The sequence below is a fragment of the Dermacentor albipictus genome, chromosome 3 (genome assembly GCF_038994185.2).
Source record: "Dermacentor albipictus isolate Rhodes 1998 colony chromosome 3, USDA_Dalb.pri_finalv2, whole genome shotgun sequence".
NCBI classification, from domain to species: Eukaryota; Metazoa; Arthropoda; class Arachnida; order Ixodida; family Ixodidae; genus Dermacentor; species Dermacentor albipictus.
The window spans coordinates 82,059,533-82,079,771 of NC_091823.1; the positions used below are offsets into that span (position 1 = coordinate 82,059,533).

The 20,239-nt window shown below is 48.2% G+C and overlaps 1 protein-coding gene across 1 annotated transcript in view; it reads right to left on the reverse strand.

Annotated features, from left to right (window-relative positions):
- LOC135898919 (mucin-2-like) overlaps positions 1-20,239 on the reverse strand; it is a 119,036-nt gene that overhangs the window by 29,389 nt on the left and 69,408 nt on the right. The window contains exon 2 of the mRNA XM_065428154.2: positions 516-648. Coding sequence (XP_065284226.2) covers positions 516-648 — 133 coding nt within the window. The remainder of the gene's footprint in view (positions 1-515; positions 649-20,239) is intronic.

Sequence of the window (20,239 nt, forward strand, 5' to 3'; positions counted from 1 at the left end):
CACACTGAAACAGCGGGCACGGAGCACAGAACACGAGAAAAGACAGGGGGCAGGAAGCTTCTCGCACGTTTCAGTGTGAACGAATACCAAGTCGCCCAAAATTTAGGTCTCTTATTACGACCCTGCCAACTTCAGATCTCTCACACAGCGGTTCTTCTGCAGCATCTTGGGCTGATATATAGAGGTTACGCGCACCTGCAGGATGGTTGGATATTTAACAGCTTTGGCGTTCGTTCCTAGATCGACGTGTAGAACTGCTAGATTATCTCGTGTGTTACGTACACGTCTTTTTTTTTCCTCATCAGGTGAATTCAATGACGCACGTCAATGACGTATTTGCGCTTCTTTGTTTCTTTTCCTTTTTTCTTTTTTTCCCTCCCGCTTTACTAACCTTGATGCACAGAGCTTCGCAAGTCGTAAAAGAACGAGGATGATGAGGGCATTGAGTTACGTTATTGACAAAGCGGCTGACCGAGCGGTCAGCGTGGGTCGGCGGCCATAGTGAATGTACTCACGCGTAGTGCACTTCGAGCAGGATGCCGGACTCGTCCATCTCGCATGCCGCCCTGCTACAGACGCCGATGGCCCAGCTCTCGTTGACCGCCCTCGCCGAGCAACTACTCACGTCGTAGCACATCCCCGGAAAGTCTGCGGCATTTGGGAAACAAAAGAAATTGCGATGTCAGCACTCCAGTGGCCACCCTATATACATAAACTCCAGGCGCTTTCATGGACTCAAGGTGTCGCCGAGCTGTCGGCGAGTATATGACCAATAACAGTTTCGCTAGGGCGCCTTAGATTTCGCATCGGGCTTTTCGAGCGTACTCGAAGAAGCGGGAGCGACATTAGTGCGGGGATCGTCGCCCAAGCATGCTTGTATGTAATAGCGTAGCAGCGCTCAGCTCGCCGCCGAGTTGAAATATACAATAAAGTCAAAAATTCATAATGTCAGAAATTGAAGAACGTATATTTTGAACCTTGAAGAACCTTATTCTGATCTCGTGGAGAGGCCTCAACGGGCACAAATACGATTGAATATTTTGGCGCGGTCATCGAAAAAGAGGTCCTCTAAGGGCAAGCCACGCAAATCATAAAACTGAAATGCCAAGATTTTCATAGATTAGCGCGACATTTTAAATGGCTTCAAGCAAACTAAACATTATCACAAAAGTGGGCAAAGCCTCTGACTTAAGAAAGAACTCCAGAACCGGCTATCGGGAATGCTCGGCCCATTGCATGATGCACTTCATTTCTCAAAGTTTGAGTTTCAAGTCACGGATAAATGGCTATAACCTTTGGCACTTCGCTACTGCACGTTGATCAGTGCGAACGAGACCAAGGCTGCTATACATCCTAGTACTTGCAAACCTTGCCTCAGAGCTCAAAAACAATTTTTTGTCAAGAAAAAAGAAATAGATAAGACGGCGTAGCCGGAAACGCGTCGTACCCGTCTTTTCCATTTTGTTCCACCATTTGGACCTACCCCGTCACAGTAAAAATGAGCTAAGGTTGTCTTAATACAGTGGACTTTCCTTTGTTCTACCTAAACTGGATGCGCGAAACTGGCTTGAACTGCCCGATGGTCGAATTAAGCAAATGGATTGAAAAGTACGACTGTTTGGTGATACTGTTGAACACGTTCGACTTAAAGGAAATGTCGTATTAACCGATGCCTGAATGGCGGAATGCCATTGATATTAATCTGGACTCAGTGACTAGGTTCGAAGCAAGTGCCACCTCGTCGCGTATGTTCCTCCTCTTATCTGTTGTCATTTTCCTGCTTGATGAACAGCAGAGCGTATCAGTGTGCCAATTTGTGTAGCTGTGCATTTGTAATGCAAGGTGAATTTGCGAGTGCACATGATGCTTGTTCGATCCTCTTGAAGTCAGTTTGAGTTACCTGTCTACGCTTGTACTCTCAAGGGCCACCCTTTATTGGCGCCATGAAAGTTTCCTCCTTCGGTTAGCTGCACTGACTGCTGGTTTTTTCTTCACACACACACACACACACACAAAAATTCACGCTAGCTCGTGGGGAACAATTTTAGCAGTGCATAAAGGCTATTTAGATCGCCTGTTGCAATGCGGTGTTATGTACTGTTTTGCATTTGAAAGGCTTTCCACGCGTCAACGTGTTGGAGCAACAAAGGCGCAGTTGGAAACGGTGCCGTTGCATAAAATATGCGGCTTTTATCGGTTACATTAGTCGTTGAACAAGAATGGCTTCTCAGATGGCGTAGGACAAAAAGAAAACACGCGCACGCACACAAAAGAAAAAAGAAACGACAAATGAATCTGTGATAATCGCAGCTGGATCGAGAATCGCGCACACACACACACACACACACACACACAAAAACAAGCATTTTGCAGGAAAAGTTTGCTTATGGGCACAGCGCTATAATCCGTGTGCGGGTGAGGCGCTTGGCGTCTAACGACTTTGTGCATGTTATCAAACGAGATGGTCGGCCAGTCGCCGGTTTTATTTTTTGTTCCGTCCTTACGGAATACGTTGCCACAACATTAGCGCTCGCATTTGGCCAAGGAAGGCGCTTTTTAAAGCAACTCGCTCGATTCTGAGGAGAGAAATAGGCGTCTTTGTGACCTCGTTTGTAAAGGAAAGGACCGGTTCATGCAAAGTTTTCCCTTTTTTATTCTCTTTATCTCTCAGTCTTCCTTTTTGTTCGGTCGCGAGAGCGATAATAGGAAGCGGATTCTTGAAGTATTCGGCAGGAAGGGTCTAACAAGGCTCGCGGCGTCACTCGGAAAGCTTGCGTGACTCCTCTGGACGTTGCGTTTTTCTTTCATCAGTTTTTTTTTATTTTTCTGTGCGGACGTATTTGATCGTTCAGTCAAGCACTGCCGATAAAACCTGCAGAACTTGCGTAGTTTCGGACCCGTTGCGTATAGGGATGTCGATCACGTGATTGGAGAAGGCTGTTCCGTGGAAGCTCGGGTCGCCCAACAGTAGTGAACATTTCTGCGAACTCGCCACGCTCTATTATGGCTCAAGTTTATTCGTCGCCCAAGCTCCCGTCGCAGCTTTTGCGTCACTATTTGTTCAGAAAATTGCAGAAGCTGTGGAGCTCGTATACGGCAGCTTTCCCAATACTTCTGATCGTCGGCGTGGGTATTTTGTAGATGTTTTTTGGCAGCACAAGTTACAGCGAGTTACAATGACGATTCCTGCATTGAGAATTATTGCTGCTGGTCAGGCTGATAGAACAGGGCCGCCACAATACGAAATTTACGTTACCGCCGACGCAAGCATTGGGCGGTGATCCGCAGCGTTGCTGAACAGCCCAATCAAATTCTCTCCTCGTTTATAGAAGGTCACTTTTGTTTGCTTTGGAAACGAATAACATTACGTACATTGAGCCGTTTTTCTTATTTAATTGGCTAACAAGAGGCGAGGAGCACGCTCAAGGGGAGAGGGGTTCGACCCTTGATCAGATGGTGCATGCATTTACAAATAGTTTTGCTGAAAGACGGGTGTAGAAGAACAGTTAATGCCAATGAAATGTTCGCACCACATAACAGTCGAAACAACCTAGCAGTATTACGAAGAAACTCTTAAAGCAACAGTGCGAACTGTCTTTCTTTTGTCAAGTGCCACTTTGTTATGTCATATTTAGTATACCCATATTAGTATACTCCAAACCTTTCCTTTACGCCGCCGCCACCATGGCCAAGCACCTTACAGCTTCATGGTCAGAAGAATACCAAGGCTCAGAAAAAAAGAATTTGACGCGGCTTGGCCTGCACTACCACAGACACACTTCTCCGCCGAGCGACAGAAGCGACTACCATCAAGCGCTACAATTCGACAACAGATACTCAAGCTGCGCAAGATGTCCAGACCGTTGCTATGCTGAGGTCACTGGTGAATGTTATCCGAGCACTTCTCAATAATATGCAAACGCCATCCGCTAAATGAGCGCTGCAGGTTCTGGATGCCCTTGAACCAGTACTTGCTGGTCTACAGTAACAAGACGGCTTGCCATCCACAACCACTGCGGCCATTCCGGGAATAAGTCAAGTGCGATTCCATACTTCAATGGAACGCCAGAGGTCTGCAGTCACGGATGTCAGAATTTCGGCACTGTCTTTGAGAATAAGTTCTCCATTATCATAATTTGTGAACCTCATCTTTCAACGACAATTCGACTGTCGGGCTGCGGATCATTCGTTTCTTCATCATGCATTGAACATAGTCAAGTTGTTGTGTATATCCGCAAGGAGCTCACGTATGTTCACCAAATAGTGCAGCCTCACAACGATAATCAATACGTGTGTCCCCGTGTTAAAAAGAAGAAAGCTTCATTCACACTGATAGGCGCCTACATATCCACATCACGTCGACTTGATTGACAGGTACCAAGCGACATACAAAATCTCCCGGCCCTTGGATAATCTAGGGTGACTTTAACGCCCATCATCCACTCTGGGGAAGCCTTAGGGCAAATCAACGAGGCATTGTGTCTTGTTGATCTCGCTGCCGAGCATGGACTAAGAGTTTTGAACGATGGCAACCCCACTTATCTCCGAGGAGTTACTTACAGCAGCTGCTTGGACTTGACATTAGTGCTGAGTTTAAGTTCCAAAGTTAAATTGTTTACAGACATTGAAACTCATGGCAGCGATTATTATTCCTACGTACACGACTATCAGAGGCCTTGACATTTCTTTTTACATTGTGCTTTTACATTGTACAGCGTACCGAATTCCGATAGAGGGAAAGTGCAGACATGACCATCCCGAGCCCCTCGAAGACATGATCATACAAGCTCTGCAGGCTTCTACGCGGATGTTTACAACATCTACACGACGCACAGATTTCGACCAATAATTAGAGAGGCTTCGGGTGATACGGCGGCGGGCCGAGAGAGTATATAGGCGTACGAAGTACAATTATGACCTGACGGAAGCCCGACGCAATCAGAAAAAAAGTTCAGCGTCAGATGAACAGACTTCAGGACCAACGATGGAAGAGCTCCTGCAAATCGCTAGGCCCTCGCAAGCCGTTATCCCCTGTGTGGAGAACTCATCAGGGTCTTTTCTCACCTCCACAACAACGTCTTCCCTTCACAGCGGTGGCGCTACATCAAAGTCGTCCAGAGCTTGAGGTCGCGGGAGAATTCTGTTCAAAAGTTACTTGCGACTTCATTTTTCTGGCTGCCTTCTCCTTCCATGACGTTTCCATTGCGAGAGATCAAAGTATGGAAGTGCCCTTCTCTACGGAATAACTCCAAGCGGCCTTGGCTGCGTGCGGGCGATCGTCATCGCCAGGCCCCGATGGGGTGATCTACGCTGCCTTAAGGCACCTACGTCCAAAAGCACAACGTTGTTTTCTGGATATATTCAGTCAATCTTGGCGTGACGGCATAGTCCCCGGAGATTGGAAGTGTAGCCGACTGGTGCCTCTAATGAAGCCTGGCAAATCTCCGCTGGACCTTACATCGTACCAGCCGATTGCACTTGCGAGTTGCATCGGTAAGGTCGTAGAGAGAATGTTGTTGACACGCATAGAATGGTACGTCGAATACTATAACATTTACCCTGAGGCTATGGCTGGTTTTCGACGTAGATGGTCTTCAATTGACAGTGTCATAGATCTCGTGACCTCCGTGCAACAACTAAAAGCTATGAAGTGCCTCTCTTCTTCTTCCTAGACGTTCTTAGATGTAAAAGGTGCCTACGACAACGCAACCCATGAAGCCATTCTCCAAGCTCTTGAGGCTGCAGAACTTGGAGGGCACGTCTTTAGGTGGATTAGGAGCTATCTCTCATGGAGATCTGTATTTGTCCTTACAGAGGATGCACCGACAAGTAGATATATGTCCAATCGTGGTGTCCCACAAGGCGGAGTGTTGAGCCCCACTCTCTTCAATCTCTTTCTAGTGGGGCTTGCCGAAACGCTACCACAGACTGCTAATGTCTCGCTCTACGCTGCCGATATTTGTATCTGGACGTCCGGTGTGACAAAGCCACAAGTGCGCGCCAGAACACAGAAAGCGGCAACTCTGACAGCGGCATACCTTCGCTGACAAAGTCTGACGATTTCTACAGAAAAATGTGCGCTGAAGGCATTTACACCGAAACCGATGTCTTTCCAGCCGGTATGTATCGCGGGCCAGTCCATAACGTACTAGAAAGCTCACAGGTTCTTAGGCATTATTGTGGATGGTGACCTCACCTGGAGTCCGCATGTCTCTTACATTAAGAAAAAGCTCATTTGTATTGCAAATATGCGTAAATTTGTATCTTGAGTATCATGGGGACCGTCCATGAGCTCCATGTTGCAGCTATACACGGCACGTTTTCTCGGATTTTTGCGATACAGTCTTCCTGTTTTGTTCAACACATGCAAGACTAATCTCCTTGCACTACAGAGCGTACAAACCCAAGCACTTCGGACATGTCTTGGCCTCCCGAGATCTTCTTCGACAGCTGCAACGATTGTCATTGCACAGGAGCACCCGATCACCACTCATATCGTCGGTGAGACGCTAAGAGCGTACATTCGACGCCTTTCTCGGTTACCACCCCACCATTTAGCCGATTTGCCAGTGCGAAGACCACGGGCTACATTCTTTGATATTGTGACAAGACACCATGACTAGATACCATCTGGTTTCAAGCCTGCCAAACGCCCAACATCAGCGTTGTGGTGCCTCCGGCAAATTCACTTGTGCCACCCAATTCCTGGGATTGCTAAGAAGGCAAACTCGTCACCGCTAGACTTTAAGCAGTTGTCTCTGCTTCTCCTCAACGAGTTTTATTTTGACCGCATACCTATTTACACGGACGGTTCCACCAATTCAAACAGCTCTATCGGAGCAGTAGTTTTTCCATCAGTGCGTCTCTTTGCAGTTTAAATATTCGCACAATACAACGTTGACAGCGGCAGGACTTGCGGCTCTTCAAGGTGCACTCAAGTACGTGCTCCAGCAGCCGTTGAGCCATCTTCTGCGATTCTAAAGCAGCCAAACTCTGTAGTTTGCCCTACGTCATGGGTTACACGAGCAGCTAGGGTACTAAATAAGGCACGCTCATAATCACGCGCTCGAGAAAGGCCACGCCATTATACTTCGATGGTTGCCAAGCCACTGCGGAATTGTCGGCAACTACAGCGCAGATGAAGCTGCGCCTTCGGTTCACCGAAAACATCAGTAGGTTCATACACCACTTTCAAGAACTAATGCTGCGCGACAACTTCAATCACTTGCTCGCCACATCACACTCCCACGATGGAATTCACCGGGTTTCACCAACTCACGCTTGCACCCTCTCGACCCTAACTTGCGACTTCGGCTACCACCCGGACTCTCCCGTCGCGAGACAACTTTACCGGGTCGCATGTGATTGGGCGTCGCATTTACAAGTTCCTATTCATTCCTGATAGGAATGGCCAACAGTGCGACGTGCGATTTGTGTGGGTGCGATGAAATTCTAGAGCACCTTCTGTCTGACTGCCCATCCTTTGACACTCAACGACGTACTTTACGAGGAAAATTCAACCGGCTAGACAATAGAGCGCTCTCAGAAGAAAATATCCTTGGACCATGGACTATGCGTTCTTGCATGCGCATAGGCCATGTTCACAAAAGCCTTTTAGCGCTTCTTGAAGGGCGTTGTATTGTACGAATGCTTGTGACAGTGGAGGCTCATCTGCGACTGACTGTGAATGACTGACTAGTATTTTAATTTTCATTCCTTATCTCCCCTTTAATCCCTCCCCAAGTGTAGGGTAGCCAATCGGGCACGTCTTTGGTTAACCTCCCTACACTTCCCTCTTAGTTTCTCTTTCTCTCTATCTTGGTTCTATTAGAAAAAGGAGCAGCCGGTGCCGCATAAAGGCGCCAACGCCTCCCAAATACCATGTGTTAAAAATGGGAACACCAGATTTTCATTGACGGAGAGGGATTTTCTGAGTTCAAGGGTTTGGTCGGAGGGAGAAAATGATAGGAATCGGCATTCAGAAGCGATTGACTTAATAATATTTGGGGTTTTACGTGCCAAAACCACTTCCTGATTATGAGGCACGCCGTAGTGGAGGACTCCGGAAATTTCGACCACCTGGGGTTCTTTAACGTGCACCTAAATCTAAGCACACGGGTGATTTCGCATTTCGCCCCCATCGAAATGAGGCCGCCGTGGCCGGGATTCGATCTTGTGACCTCGTACTCAGCAGCCCAACGCCATAAGCGGTTGACTTGGAAAGGCTGGTTGCATGACGTCATGCTTCTCTTTCTTTCTTTTATCTCTTCCTTACACTTTGCGCTGAAGTCAGTTTGCGTCAACAATCTTAAGGGATCGGACACAACGTGGCCGCGCAGGAAGTGCACCCCGGGAACCCCGGCGTGTTCTAGGAATGAGTCAGTGTCGGGGCAGCGGTGTAGCGGCATGCGGTCGCTTGCGTAAAACTCGGCCAGGACGCGACGACGAACGGGCGGCCGGGCGTGACCGAAGACGCATTAAGAAAGCTACACGGATGGCTCTCAACCGGTTCACCGTTGGCTCGAGCCAGCCCGCCTGCTCCACACCCCGGACCAAGAGACGAAGGGGTATAAAAGAGGAAAAAAAGAAATGGAGCGCAGGAGTATCTCCGTGTGGCCTTTCGTCACCGGTCATTTCATTTCGTTCCACTCACCATATGGACATAAGAATTCTATTCCGTTAAAGAAAGAAAAAAAGAAAAGAAAACGGCACGAGGAGATTCCTTTCAGAGGCACAATTACAATTCTGGGAAAGCACAGATTGTCTATCTACCTCGAAGAGGTACGACGCAGTGTTGGTACGTTCCTTTATTATTATTATTTTTTTGACTGGATGTAAATCACATGTAGACACCTGTTACCGACGACGGCTTTACTTGCTTCAAAAATATACGCAGTAAAACACTACAGTATTGGTAACAAAGTCATACGACACATGATCGCAGGGGAGCCCTTAATTAACGTTGCGATTCAGTGGCCCACGGGTCAAACAGTTAATGTGTTTACACCAATTGCACTCACACGTACAAACCGGAACACAAGTGACGTGCGTACTTATTTATTCAAGTAAGTCATCGTATCTAAGGGCCAGAATTTGGGCAATGCCTGGCTTCTTGTGTTGCTTTCGTTTATCACGCTTGGTTGCACTTCCTGTCTTTCTGTTGCTGCATGCCTTTTATCATCTTGGTCAGCAGCGTCGGTGGCGTACTAGATGCAGTGGGGATTCGCGGTCACTGGAGTATCTTGCGCTGCATTTTTCTGTCAGCAGATCGCGCGACAATCAGCATACCTCCAAGCTTTTTGGCGAATGAGGCCGTTGGATATCTCAAAACATACAGGTATTTGGGTAATCCTCTGTGTCGCTCTGTGTCAGCCCCGATCACGCGCGTTGCGCATATGTGAGAGTCTTAGGAGAAAAAAAAGAGGTGATCCTCCTCGCAAAATTACCCCACAAAATTGCTATCCACGAGGAATCGTAGTACACTGCACTTATCGCTCGCGGGTTTTGTGCACGCCTGTTCCTGCGAGCACATCTACCGTGCGTGTCGGTTTGCAGATGTATCAGTTCACGTTTCGCGGTCGCTCTTCCTGAAATACACGCGATTTTTTTGTTTGTTTTCTGTCTAGGGCAGTTCCGGACGAAAAGCTCGCCAGCTGCGGCCCTTCCGTGTCTTCCTGACGCTGTTTCCGCCCACCTTGCGGTACTAATTCCGTTATTGCTAGGCGACGCAGCTGCCCTGGAAAATTGAACGCCACGAGTTACGCGCGTAGCGAGAAACGAAAGAAGAAAAAAAAAACGAAAAGAGATGAAAAGGAAAGAATGAGTGAGGAAACAAGTGGAAGGACAGAAGTGCGCCAGAGAAAGACGATAGGGTCACCGGGTCTCAGGGGCCCATTTCGTGTTTCGAAATCCCAAGGAACGGAAGAAACGTCGCAGAACGGGCAATGTGACTCGATCTAACTGCGCTTACGCGGGGCGCGTTGTCTGTATCTGTGGCAACAAGGTGGGAGGGAGGGAGAGAGGGGAGGTGGGATGACAGCACGGAGAGCGAGGTCACGCAGTTCGCCTGTCGTCCTGCCGTACCAGGCGCGCGACAGAGCGGTTGGTATATAGCGTCCCTGCTGAGACCGAAGCGCGTTGCGTTTCTTGTGTGAGACAGCTCGACCGATCACCTTCTGTTGTAACCGGAGGCGGGACATTGTGAGAGGAGTGGAACCATATGGGCCTATCTGATGCGCGGCGCACAAGGTCGCAAATGACCCCTTCACCCCCTTCCAAAAAGAGAAAAGTGTTTAGGCGAAGCGTAAACTGGCTAAGGTTCTTAATTACAGCAACACAAGAATTAAACGGAAATAAACACTCAGATGCCGATAAAGCTCAGCTCCGACTGATAGCTGACACGCTTTTCCTAGATTAAAGCGGACGTAAAACTTGCCTCAGCGCGCATGCAATTTTTATACGCGGTCTCCTTTAAATAAATTAAAGTACAAGCTCACAGCTAGGGCATGTCGCGCATAAGCCCTTCTGTCGTCTTCGTTCTCTTGCGGCTGTGGTGATTTCGAAGGGACAACATCAGGGGTGTCTTCAAACGCTCTACCGAGCGTAACGTTGTTCTTTGCTGAGCCTTTTAAACCGAGCTTCACTTCGGCGCGGCAGCGGCATGAGCTGCGTGTAGTGATGGATCCGGGCAAAGTGCTACGCGAAAGAGGAATGGGAGTGGGGGGTGGGGGGGGGGGTTGACCACTTCCGGGAATTCTAGCATTCCTTCTCCCGCCTCTACTGGCGGCTGCAGCGGATATATAGCTGCCGGATATGAGAGCAAGAAACAACAAGAAAACAATGCACCGCGAAGCCCCGGCGTGAGCCGTTATTGTTCTTGTCCCCTCGTCTCCAATCTCCTCCCTTCCTATAGAACTAGTACGCGGCTTCGCGGCGTTTGGGGGCAAATCGGTAATCAGCCGTAACGACGACCGTTGGCTGGCGATGGTGAAGGGAGCTGCGCGCAAAAACAGGGACGATTCTGTGCTCCCGATGCGCGCGTTCTTCGACGAGCGGGATTGACAGTGGCGAATGTAGCATACGCCGCCCGCAGGTCTTGCATATAGAGGGGAGCAGCTGTCGACCGTAGCCAGGATAGCGGTCTCGAGAAGAAATGAAACGAAGGAGGCGGTTTCGAGAGTTAACGATTCGTGAAAAGCCGCTGATGGCCGTAGCAGATCTGTATTGCGGCTCTGCTCGAAATGTTACATGCATACGTATAATAGACGGGTTGCGGCATTCGTGGGTCGTGCATGTGGTGCAACGCTCAAGACCCCCCCTGTATCAGTACGACACAGCCCGCATCTTGATGCTTATTGAGGCTCGTGCAATGTCACATAAGCTTTACTAATTAAGTGCCGCCCCCTCTCCCGTTTTTTCCCCTTATGCCACGAAAATACCTCTAAGCAAGCGAGGCACAAGAATCGTGTTCACTTTATGTACGTTTATTTGACGTTCACGTGCATTAGAGTGGAATCAACCATCAAGATCAAATTATACGCCGATATGCAGTGCTTATATGTGGACGCTTTTTCATTGTCAGCTCAATCGTACCTCGCGACATTACCATTTGTTGTAAGCCACAGAAGCGCCATCACACAAGCTGTAGACACACGCTTGCGCGCATTGTTGTGAGCGCAGAAACGTGAGCACATTTCTTGACAAGGAGTTTGATTAAATGGTCGCGTTTGCTTCGTTTGCTTCGGAAGTCGACATTTCGAATGCACTGTTTCTTTACTTTTTACTTCTTGTTTTTAGCGAGCATGGTTTATCTAAATGCGAGCACTTTTAATGGCGTTGGCATTGAAAACGATAAGCCGCTACAGTGGACTATATTGTGTAACATCTGGAAACAAAGCTCAAATCATCCTTCTATTTCTCTGGCAAGAGAAAAAATATATAGAACGTTACACTTACTTATATGGTGTTTTTAGTATGATTAAAGAGGTAGTGGAGTAGTAACTATGAGCTTTAGGATAGTGAAAATTCAGAATCTTGTAACACACGGACTTCGAAATTGCTTCTATATGCACAAACAAACAATCAAGTAATAAAACATGGGGGAGGATAGGTGGCAAAGTATATATCTTGCACAGCACACGGCAGCGCTATGGAAAGTCAATGCAACTGTCGGCTTACAAATAAGCAAGATTTGAAGAGCAACCATAGCTGCTGGTTGGCTAACAACGAGTGCTTGAAGCACCCGGTGGATGACACGCGTGGGTTCTTTATCTTGGAAGGCCGATCGTGAATTAGTCGCAATAATTCCATATATTCTAAATGAAAATAAAAAAAAACCGATTTTCTCAAACGGATAACTTCGATTCAAAAGAGAAGGTCTGCATTGAAATTTGCGGATACTCGCCCAAACCTACTAGTAACGCGATAGTGACAGCACGCTGATAAGCGTCTCCCTGCACGCCAGGCGTGCTGTGGATGTAGGGAGAGGAGGGAGTGGTTTGTAGGGAGAGGTTTGCAGGGGAGAGAAGTGCCCGCTTGCTCTTGAGATACTCGCCGCGCCCAGGCATCTGACACGCGCTGTCAAACTCGTGACAGCACCTACGAACGCGCCGTGAGAGCGTAGGCAGCGTCAGTTACCCGGGTGGGCGAACGAAGCAACAACGACGACGACCGGGCACCACTGCGTTTTCTGTAGCGAATGTTACGCGTTGTTTCAATACGCAGCTTCACGCTCCAGCTGCGTACGATCGAAACGCTGTCCCCTACCGTTGCAGCGTCTGCGTTCTCGCTTCGACTCCGCCGCGAAACGGAAATCATTCGCGTGTTGTAAGGCGTCGACAAAGTGGCGCCGTGCTGCGGCAGTGCAATTTCTCAAGTTTCACTAACCATCGTTTACGCTCCATCCACAGCACCTTTGTAAGTGTAAGTTGTTGCTTGGTCTCTCCCCTTGATAGGAGGCAAGCTATACTGCGCCTCCTGTGGCTGGTCGTTGTCGACGGCACTGATTGCAACGTCGGCCGCTACACGAAGAAAACACAATGAAACAAGATTTCAGCGGCTATCCGTTTACTTGACGATCAAGGCTTGGCCTTCGCGCTGAAGTCAGTCTGACGAAGGATCAGAGCAAAATTTTGAGTCAATGTTGCCATACACTAAGGACGCAAAAAATTACAAGGACGCCGGCTGCGGTTTTAAATTAAAGCAGCTTAGACAGCTTTACTTGTGTCCATGCAAGTGACAGCGCCCCCTTTTAGTTTTTCCTGCACATTATCCCGCTTTTTTGACGTAGTTTGTAGCCAAGTCGATCAGTCATTGTTTAGCTTCCTGTTCTTCCTTTCTATATCCCTCCCTCTCTCTCTGCCTTGTTGTTTTCTGCGAACAAGAACGAATGAGAGAGCTATACTTTCGTCCCACACAACGTCGATCCACCGTAGTGGTCATCAGCCTTCATCATTTTCAAAATAAAGCCATGAAAGATAAGGTAAAATATTCAGATGTAACGTAAAACTAGATGCAAGTGGCACGCGCTGTTGGTCTGGTATTTAGTAGAATAGTTTTTCGCCATCAGTTTTAGAGAAAATCCATACCTTGTGCGAGACGAATACCGCTGAACCGCCACCGACAAATGAGTACGTAGTGCATTTCAAATGCCACAAGGTGACGCGGGAATCAAGGATGAAAAGTGAAGGCAACAAACCGCCATGTGATGTTAAATCTGTATTACGTGCTTGGGCAAACAAAAACATGCTTCTACCTGAACAAAGTGGAAAAATGTACTCTTTGTCCACATAAGAGAGAAAGCAAGGAAAAGAAAGGCAGGGAGGTCAACCAGACAAGCGTCCTGTTTGCTACTCTACACTGGGGGAAGGGAAAGGGTGAATACTGAGATGCTGCTTTGACCATGCACCTGTGCCAACTCAACAGGCAAGATAGTTTCTCAGGTTCATTGAAGACCGGTTGACCAATGGTAACTGAGTTCAAAAAATACTGTGTCACCAGGATTTTGTTGGTTCACTGGAGTATACTTTTGTATTCGTTAAAGCGAAGAGCGTATACTGGATGAGCCGGCAATGACAGATCGAGTGCAAAGGTACGAATCTTTTTTTCGAAAAAGGAAAACTTTAACAAAAAGAAAAACAAATCTTGCGTATGAATGCAAGAGGCCGATTTGAAGGACTTCGAGCAAACTTTACGGGTCTTTTGAATGCCCATAGGCATCCAAGAGATCCGAGCAAGTGAGGTTCATGAGTGGCAAGAACATCGAGCGCTTTTCCGACATAATTTCGGCGTGGCGTCCGTCAACCGGCGCCGAAGCAACCTTACGGCTTATTTCGCACCAGATGATAGCCACGCAACGCCACGATGAAAATTCGTCATAAAGATTTGATCCTTGCGATCGCTGCTTTTGCAGTATGCGACACCTCTGAGGAACCAAGAGGAAATGAAGCATATAAGACGGTTGTGTCAAAGACACCACGGAAATAAAAATCGCTTAGCTAAATGTTGATGGCGATAGGTGGCCGCGGCAAGTTATGTAGGTTGGCACTAAACGAGAGCTGTATTATGTTCAAGGAGACATATGGGCCTGTACGAAATGATACGCTAAGGCTGCGACGGGCGTTGTTATGTTTTCGTGTCAGTGAGTATTCTTTTACTATTTCAGATCCAGCTAATTTCAAGCAGTCAAGCCACTGGATTACCGCATGCGAATTCGCCAGCATTGGTAGCTTCTATTTGTAATCTCTACTTTCAAGACTGCGTATGCCAATCGCCCGAAAGCTCTGCAATTTTAACGTGTCTGGTGTAAACCAACGAAGTCGTATGTTCTTGCCTACAGCAGTATGCGCATCTGTAGAGCAAACGCTTCCTGCTGTGCACCCGTAAACGGCGAGTCACTTTATAGCCGTATCTCGCGTGCCCTGCTGCGACCGTACCTGTAGAGGATTAGCTTGAAAGATTTGTTCTCATTCGCATTTATGAGCGAGCGCTTCGGACTTCACTGGCCGAAGCATGACACGAGCGCTCAGCACTGGCTATAAATGAGGAACAAAAGCGAGCATGCGCTGTCTAGTAACAGTATACGTCGGTTTACTTTCCTCCTTCCCTCTTATCTCGTAACAGTGACAACGAGCGAGACACGGCCGAGAGCTTTGCGCGGATATTTTTTCAACCGCCTCCGCAGCGCAAGTCGTTGCCCGACATTCAACTCGAAGCGATGTGCCCGGTATGAGGAAAGAACGTGAACCCGTCTCGTCTGTTCGCCCTAATTCAATACGTCTCTCATGCCACAGGGCCGTTGTTCTTACGTGGCGCAGAGGCAAAAAGCAAACGAGGATGTGTTTTGCTGTTGCTCTCTTCCAGTCTCGCTGCGGCTCGGGCGAGGCCGGGCTATTTTTGATTCACAAACCCACGGGACGCCGATACGTTTCTCCCGCAAGATGGGCCGTCGCGTTCTCTTCTGTCCACCGCAGTGTCGAGACAGCCAGTTTCGAAACTTTCGACGGCGGTGACCGAATTGCTTGCGTCACAGTCGTCCTCGCGACTTAAGTTAGAAATACTGTACGAGCATGTGCGGACTTTCGCATGTCGTACACTGGAGTACTATGGAGTACTATGGAGTACACTGGAGTACTGGAGTACACTGGAGTACTATGTACCTACTTTGTTTGAAAGGTTGATTGGACTGATGAGGTGTGAGGTGAAATAGCAAGGCCTGAGCTGCGGGACTATCTGCAGTGTTCGGCTCCAAATTAATCTCGATTGTTAGGGCTGCTCGCAGACGTATACCTTAATCTAAGTAGATGAGCTTTCTTCCATGTTGCACTTGTCGGAATAAGGCTAGGAAGTCAAGAGGGCACAGAGAAAAAGTATTGCCCTTGAACGAACTCGCATAAACATACCCAGGAATGTTGTACATTGCCCCTGCGGTCGGCTGTCGAACTTCATCGCAATGCACCAGCGTGACTCAATGGGCAGAATTTAACAAATGATATTGCAAAAGGTCGCTTGAATTTCAAGAACTTTCACTTAGCAACGTCGAGGGTAATCTCTTCTAATAACATGCGCATTTACGACACTTACTGGCAACTTTTATGCTGTGTCTGGGCAGCGTTTTAATCCTGACCGAAACACTGCGATAACGCAGCAAAGACGTTACGACTAAGTGCCCTAAATACACATGTTAATAAAAGGGCATACCTTCTCTACGTTGCTAATGAAAGTTGTTTGTATTTAGGCGGCCTTCTGAAATACCATTTTTTTAATGCTGCCCATTGGGTTAGGCTGGTGCACTGCGGCGAAGTTTGACAAATGGCCGATAGGATTAATCCCCAAAATTCCTGTATATGTACGCGTTGTAGGGCTGGATTCTTACAGTTATCTACATTTGAAGAGCGATCTGTGTGCATGCAGCCTGTCAGTTAACCCCTCCATGATAATAGGAAGCCTGCGCGCATTGAGCGGTGACGTCACATGGGAAGACCAACCAACCGCCACTCCTTTTCAATTGGTGACAGCGGAGGCGCCTAGCGCAATAGCTTTTTGTTTTTGTTTTTTAATGCAAACATACACCTTCCCACAGTGTGTTGTGTTCAGGGCGCGCATGCATTCTGTTATCTTTAGATGACGCTGCACTAACGCATGGCGGTTTCAGTGGGTGCCAATGAGTGCCGTCGAAAACAGAACGGGCAAGCCGTCACATTACTTCCGATGTGTAGCCGACTAGCGTATACGCCAGAAGGCTCCTGAAAAATGCCGCTGTGATAGCGTCACCAAGCAACTAACTTTGCGGGTGCAGTTGCTTTTCTCGAATCGAAGCGCATTTCAGAGTGTTCTCCTATCCTTCGGCTAGCAAAATACGCCCGGAGACATCAGAGACAAATACCAAGCCGCCAAGCCGACCACCATTTTGATCGCATTGATGTCTCCCTATTTGTCCTTCCTGTTCTCTGGCGCTATTTGCAAGACTCAACTAGGCGAACAACGCGTTTTGGTTCGCACCCACGTTAATTCTGATTACAAACAGCAGGCGCACACCTTTGGAAAACGTCAACCCTCGTATATGGAGTCAAATATCGGACAAGCAGCTGCTCTGGCCTATAAGGAGTTATCAGTGGTCCCGTGCCCTTAGAGTGTTGCGCAACGCACGTGTGACTCCGAAATCGAAGCTCTGGCTACAGAGCGCCGACGGAATACAAAGATTTAGAAGCGCAGGGCCGCTATTTTGTAGCGATGCCTTATGCCTTATTCTATGCTATTCTTATCATCCACCACACAGGGACGCCTGATCCCGTTGATAATGTGGGCAGACCGTCGCTCTGACCACTGGCCAAGCGCGAAAAGTCGGAAAAAGCATAGAATGGGAAAAGGCATCGCTACAAAATACCGGCCCAGAACGGCCGATCGTCACCACGCCCGCCTGCGCCTCTCGAAGAAAATCTCGAGCGTGGCGCACTGGGAGGAGTTCGACGTTTTGCAACTTAATTACCCGCTGAGAGCCACCAGAGTCGGGGCGGCGAGAAGAATGTTTGCCGTCATCGTCAACGAGGGACGTCGTCGTCTCGTTTCTCAGGCGATTAAGCAAGCTTCGCCTTCAGGAACGCGACGCGCCGGTGACGAGCGCTGACGGCTGCTGACGTCGAGCGACGGCACGTTGAGCCACTTGTAAACCGAGATCGTGGTCGCGGCAATTTTCATCCGTGTCCCGGTCGGAGTCCCCAGATTATTATGCGAAGCATACTAGCCGCACAACCACGCTCTTCCTTGCTGCGCCGCGCGCGGCCGCGTAGCTACCATATGACGTCATAACAGCTGCAAAAGCGGAGGCTCAACTCGTGCGCTCGCTTGCGGCCGCGTAGCTACATAGCCGGGTCTCAGCTCGTGCGCTCGCCTGCATGAGTTGTTTCTTCGTCTAGCCGAACCAAATATAGCCAAGCAACAGCAGTTCACCAGGTTAAACAGTGGTTCAACAACTAAAATAAAGGCTAGTGTGCTTCGCATCCTGGGCTTAACCTTAGCTAAGCCACAGCCATTTTTTTTGGCTTTTTTTAAAGCGAAGCTTTCTTTGCGAACGCACCCGGACCTTGTTAACCGCTGCTAACCATTGTTAACCGCTGCTAACCATTAACCGCTGTTAACCATTGTACCATACGCAGTCCTCTCATACATAGTACTCTCATAGTCTACAGGGCCCGTTTCGTGACGCTAAACTTCATCATTTGAATCGTTACTATTACGTGATCCTACGTGCGTATAGGTGCAGGTACACACGCACACAAGGATGGAAACAATGAACCGAGGAACTCGCCGTATAAGACGTAGCTGTCGCCGTGAAGGCGCAAGATTGCTCGTGGTTAATTATCTCAACGAGCATTTATTTCTCCTTGTGCGCACGATTAGCTGTGTCGCAAGTGACGGGGAGTGAGCGGCTCGTCGTACGCCGAGCTGGGGGGCAATGAGGAGTAATTACGAACGGACAGGTGTACAAGGGCGGAAGCGGCGAGCGTAATTATCTAGCAACGAGATCACAATGAGAGCGGGCGGGAGCGCGGTCGGATGGTGCTGCCGATCGGCCGGTGCGGAGATTAACCAGCTGCGGATAGCGCAGGTTATACATAGTTGTCAGTCCGTTTCAATCTGCCGAGTCTTGAGCAACGCTGCCGCCAGAATGCGGTCGCGTCGGCAGGAGGCAATTTGTGCGTTCCGCCTAGAAAAGGTTATTTGGCAGTTTTTTTTTTCTTTTTTTTGCAGGTAGGTGGACAAGTTGAGAGGAAAAAAAGAACACATTTCTCGGGGTTGCTTACGAAGAAGGCTTGCGGGTCACCGGGGAGTAGTTGCAATCGCCACGGTCGCCTTGACTTTCTTGGCAAGCGGAATTGAGGGATTATCGACGCGCTGTGCCAGACTCTGTTTCTGAAGCGAGACTGGGAAAAAGAACATAGGTACTCGCGCGGCGCAGCATTTCAATAAAATGTTGATCGAGCTTTCTTGCTCACTGTCTGTTGCATACCAAATACTGTGCCTCTCGATCTACAGGTCTGACGCAAACGTGACCTGGGAAAGCGCATGCACATCTTCAAGTAAAATCAACAAAGATGACACCTCGTTCTGTGAGACTTGTTCCCAGTTAAAAAAAAAATAATAATCCGACGAAGAATCGGGCTCAGAGAAAGTATGATTGATGCTGGCGGTACCAGCAATCCAATGCTACACCTGATATGCTTCTTATTCAAGACAACCTCCTCACTATGTGCTTACAACAGTCGCCATAGAAATTACGTTTCTTTTTGTTGAGTTACTGTTGATTTGATTTAAATTGCCCTTTTTAGATTTACCGAATGTAATGCGTGATATTTACGAATGTGTATACCCCTCTGCGTGTGCGACCTACGTTTATACTTCCACAGAGATAGAGAATGAGCTAAGGACCGCGGCCGAATAAAGGTTGCGCTACTACACTCTATACCTAAGCTGACTCAGCTCTTTTCTGGTGAACCCGAGATATAGATGCGCCTCTTTTCCTGTCCGGCGTAATCCGACGCTGTCGAGTTTGAGCGCCTGCCGTCTGTGCGTAAAATGGGTATGTATGGCGTGCGTGGTGCCCGAATTCCCTGCAAAAAGTCGGTAGAATTTAGCCGAACGGAACTTGCAGTTGGGGCGCACAACAATGAGAATAGAAAAATAATAGAAACGCCTGAAATACAATGTTTCAGCCTATTAAATCATTGAGAAGAGCCATTATTAACAGTGATAAATGTTCTGGAAATAACCCGAGATTTTCGGTTGGACATAATGTAGGCTGGGGAAGCTGCCATGAAATAGCTAGTCACACACATTTTGTATAAGACACGTTCTATCTGTACTCTGTTATTTTTCTTGCGCAATTCTTATTCGATTCCTTTTCGTGCAACCCTGCCGAGCTTTTCGTCTTGCGTTAAAGCTTTTGTTGTTGGTGCATGTAGTATCCTCCCACTTCATAAGACCTGTGGGTGGTGGCACTCTATCTTCCATGACGCAACAGAATACATCTTCAACGCCGCTTTACAAATTAAGGTGAGCAAGGGTGCTGATATATGGGTTTTGTGCCCGTAAACGTTCCTCGACAATTCGGCAAGTACAACAGCCATTTCAAATCGCTGTGCGGTGTCGCTTCAGTCGTTTTGCTTCTTATGTAGGCCACAGTTTGGCCACAACAGCGACGTGTGCTAGCTGGCTTTCGTTTTTTTCTCCCGTAGCTTGCCTG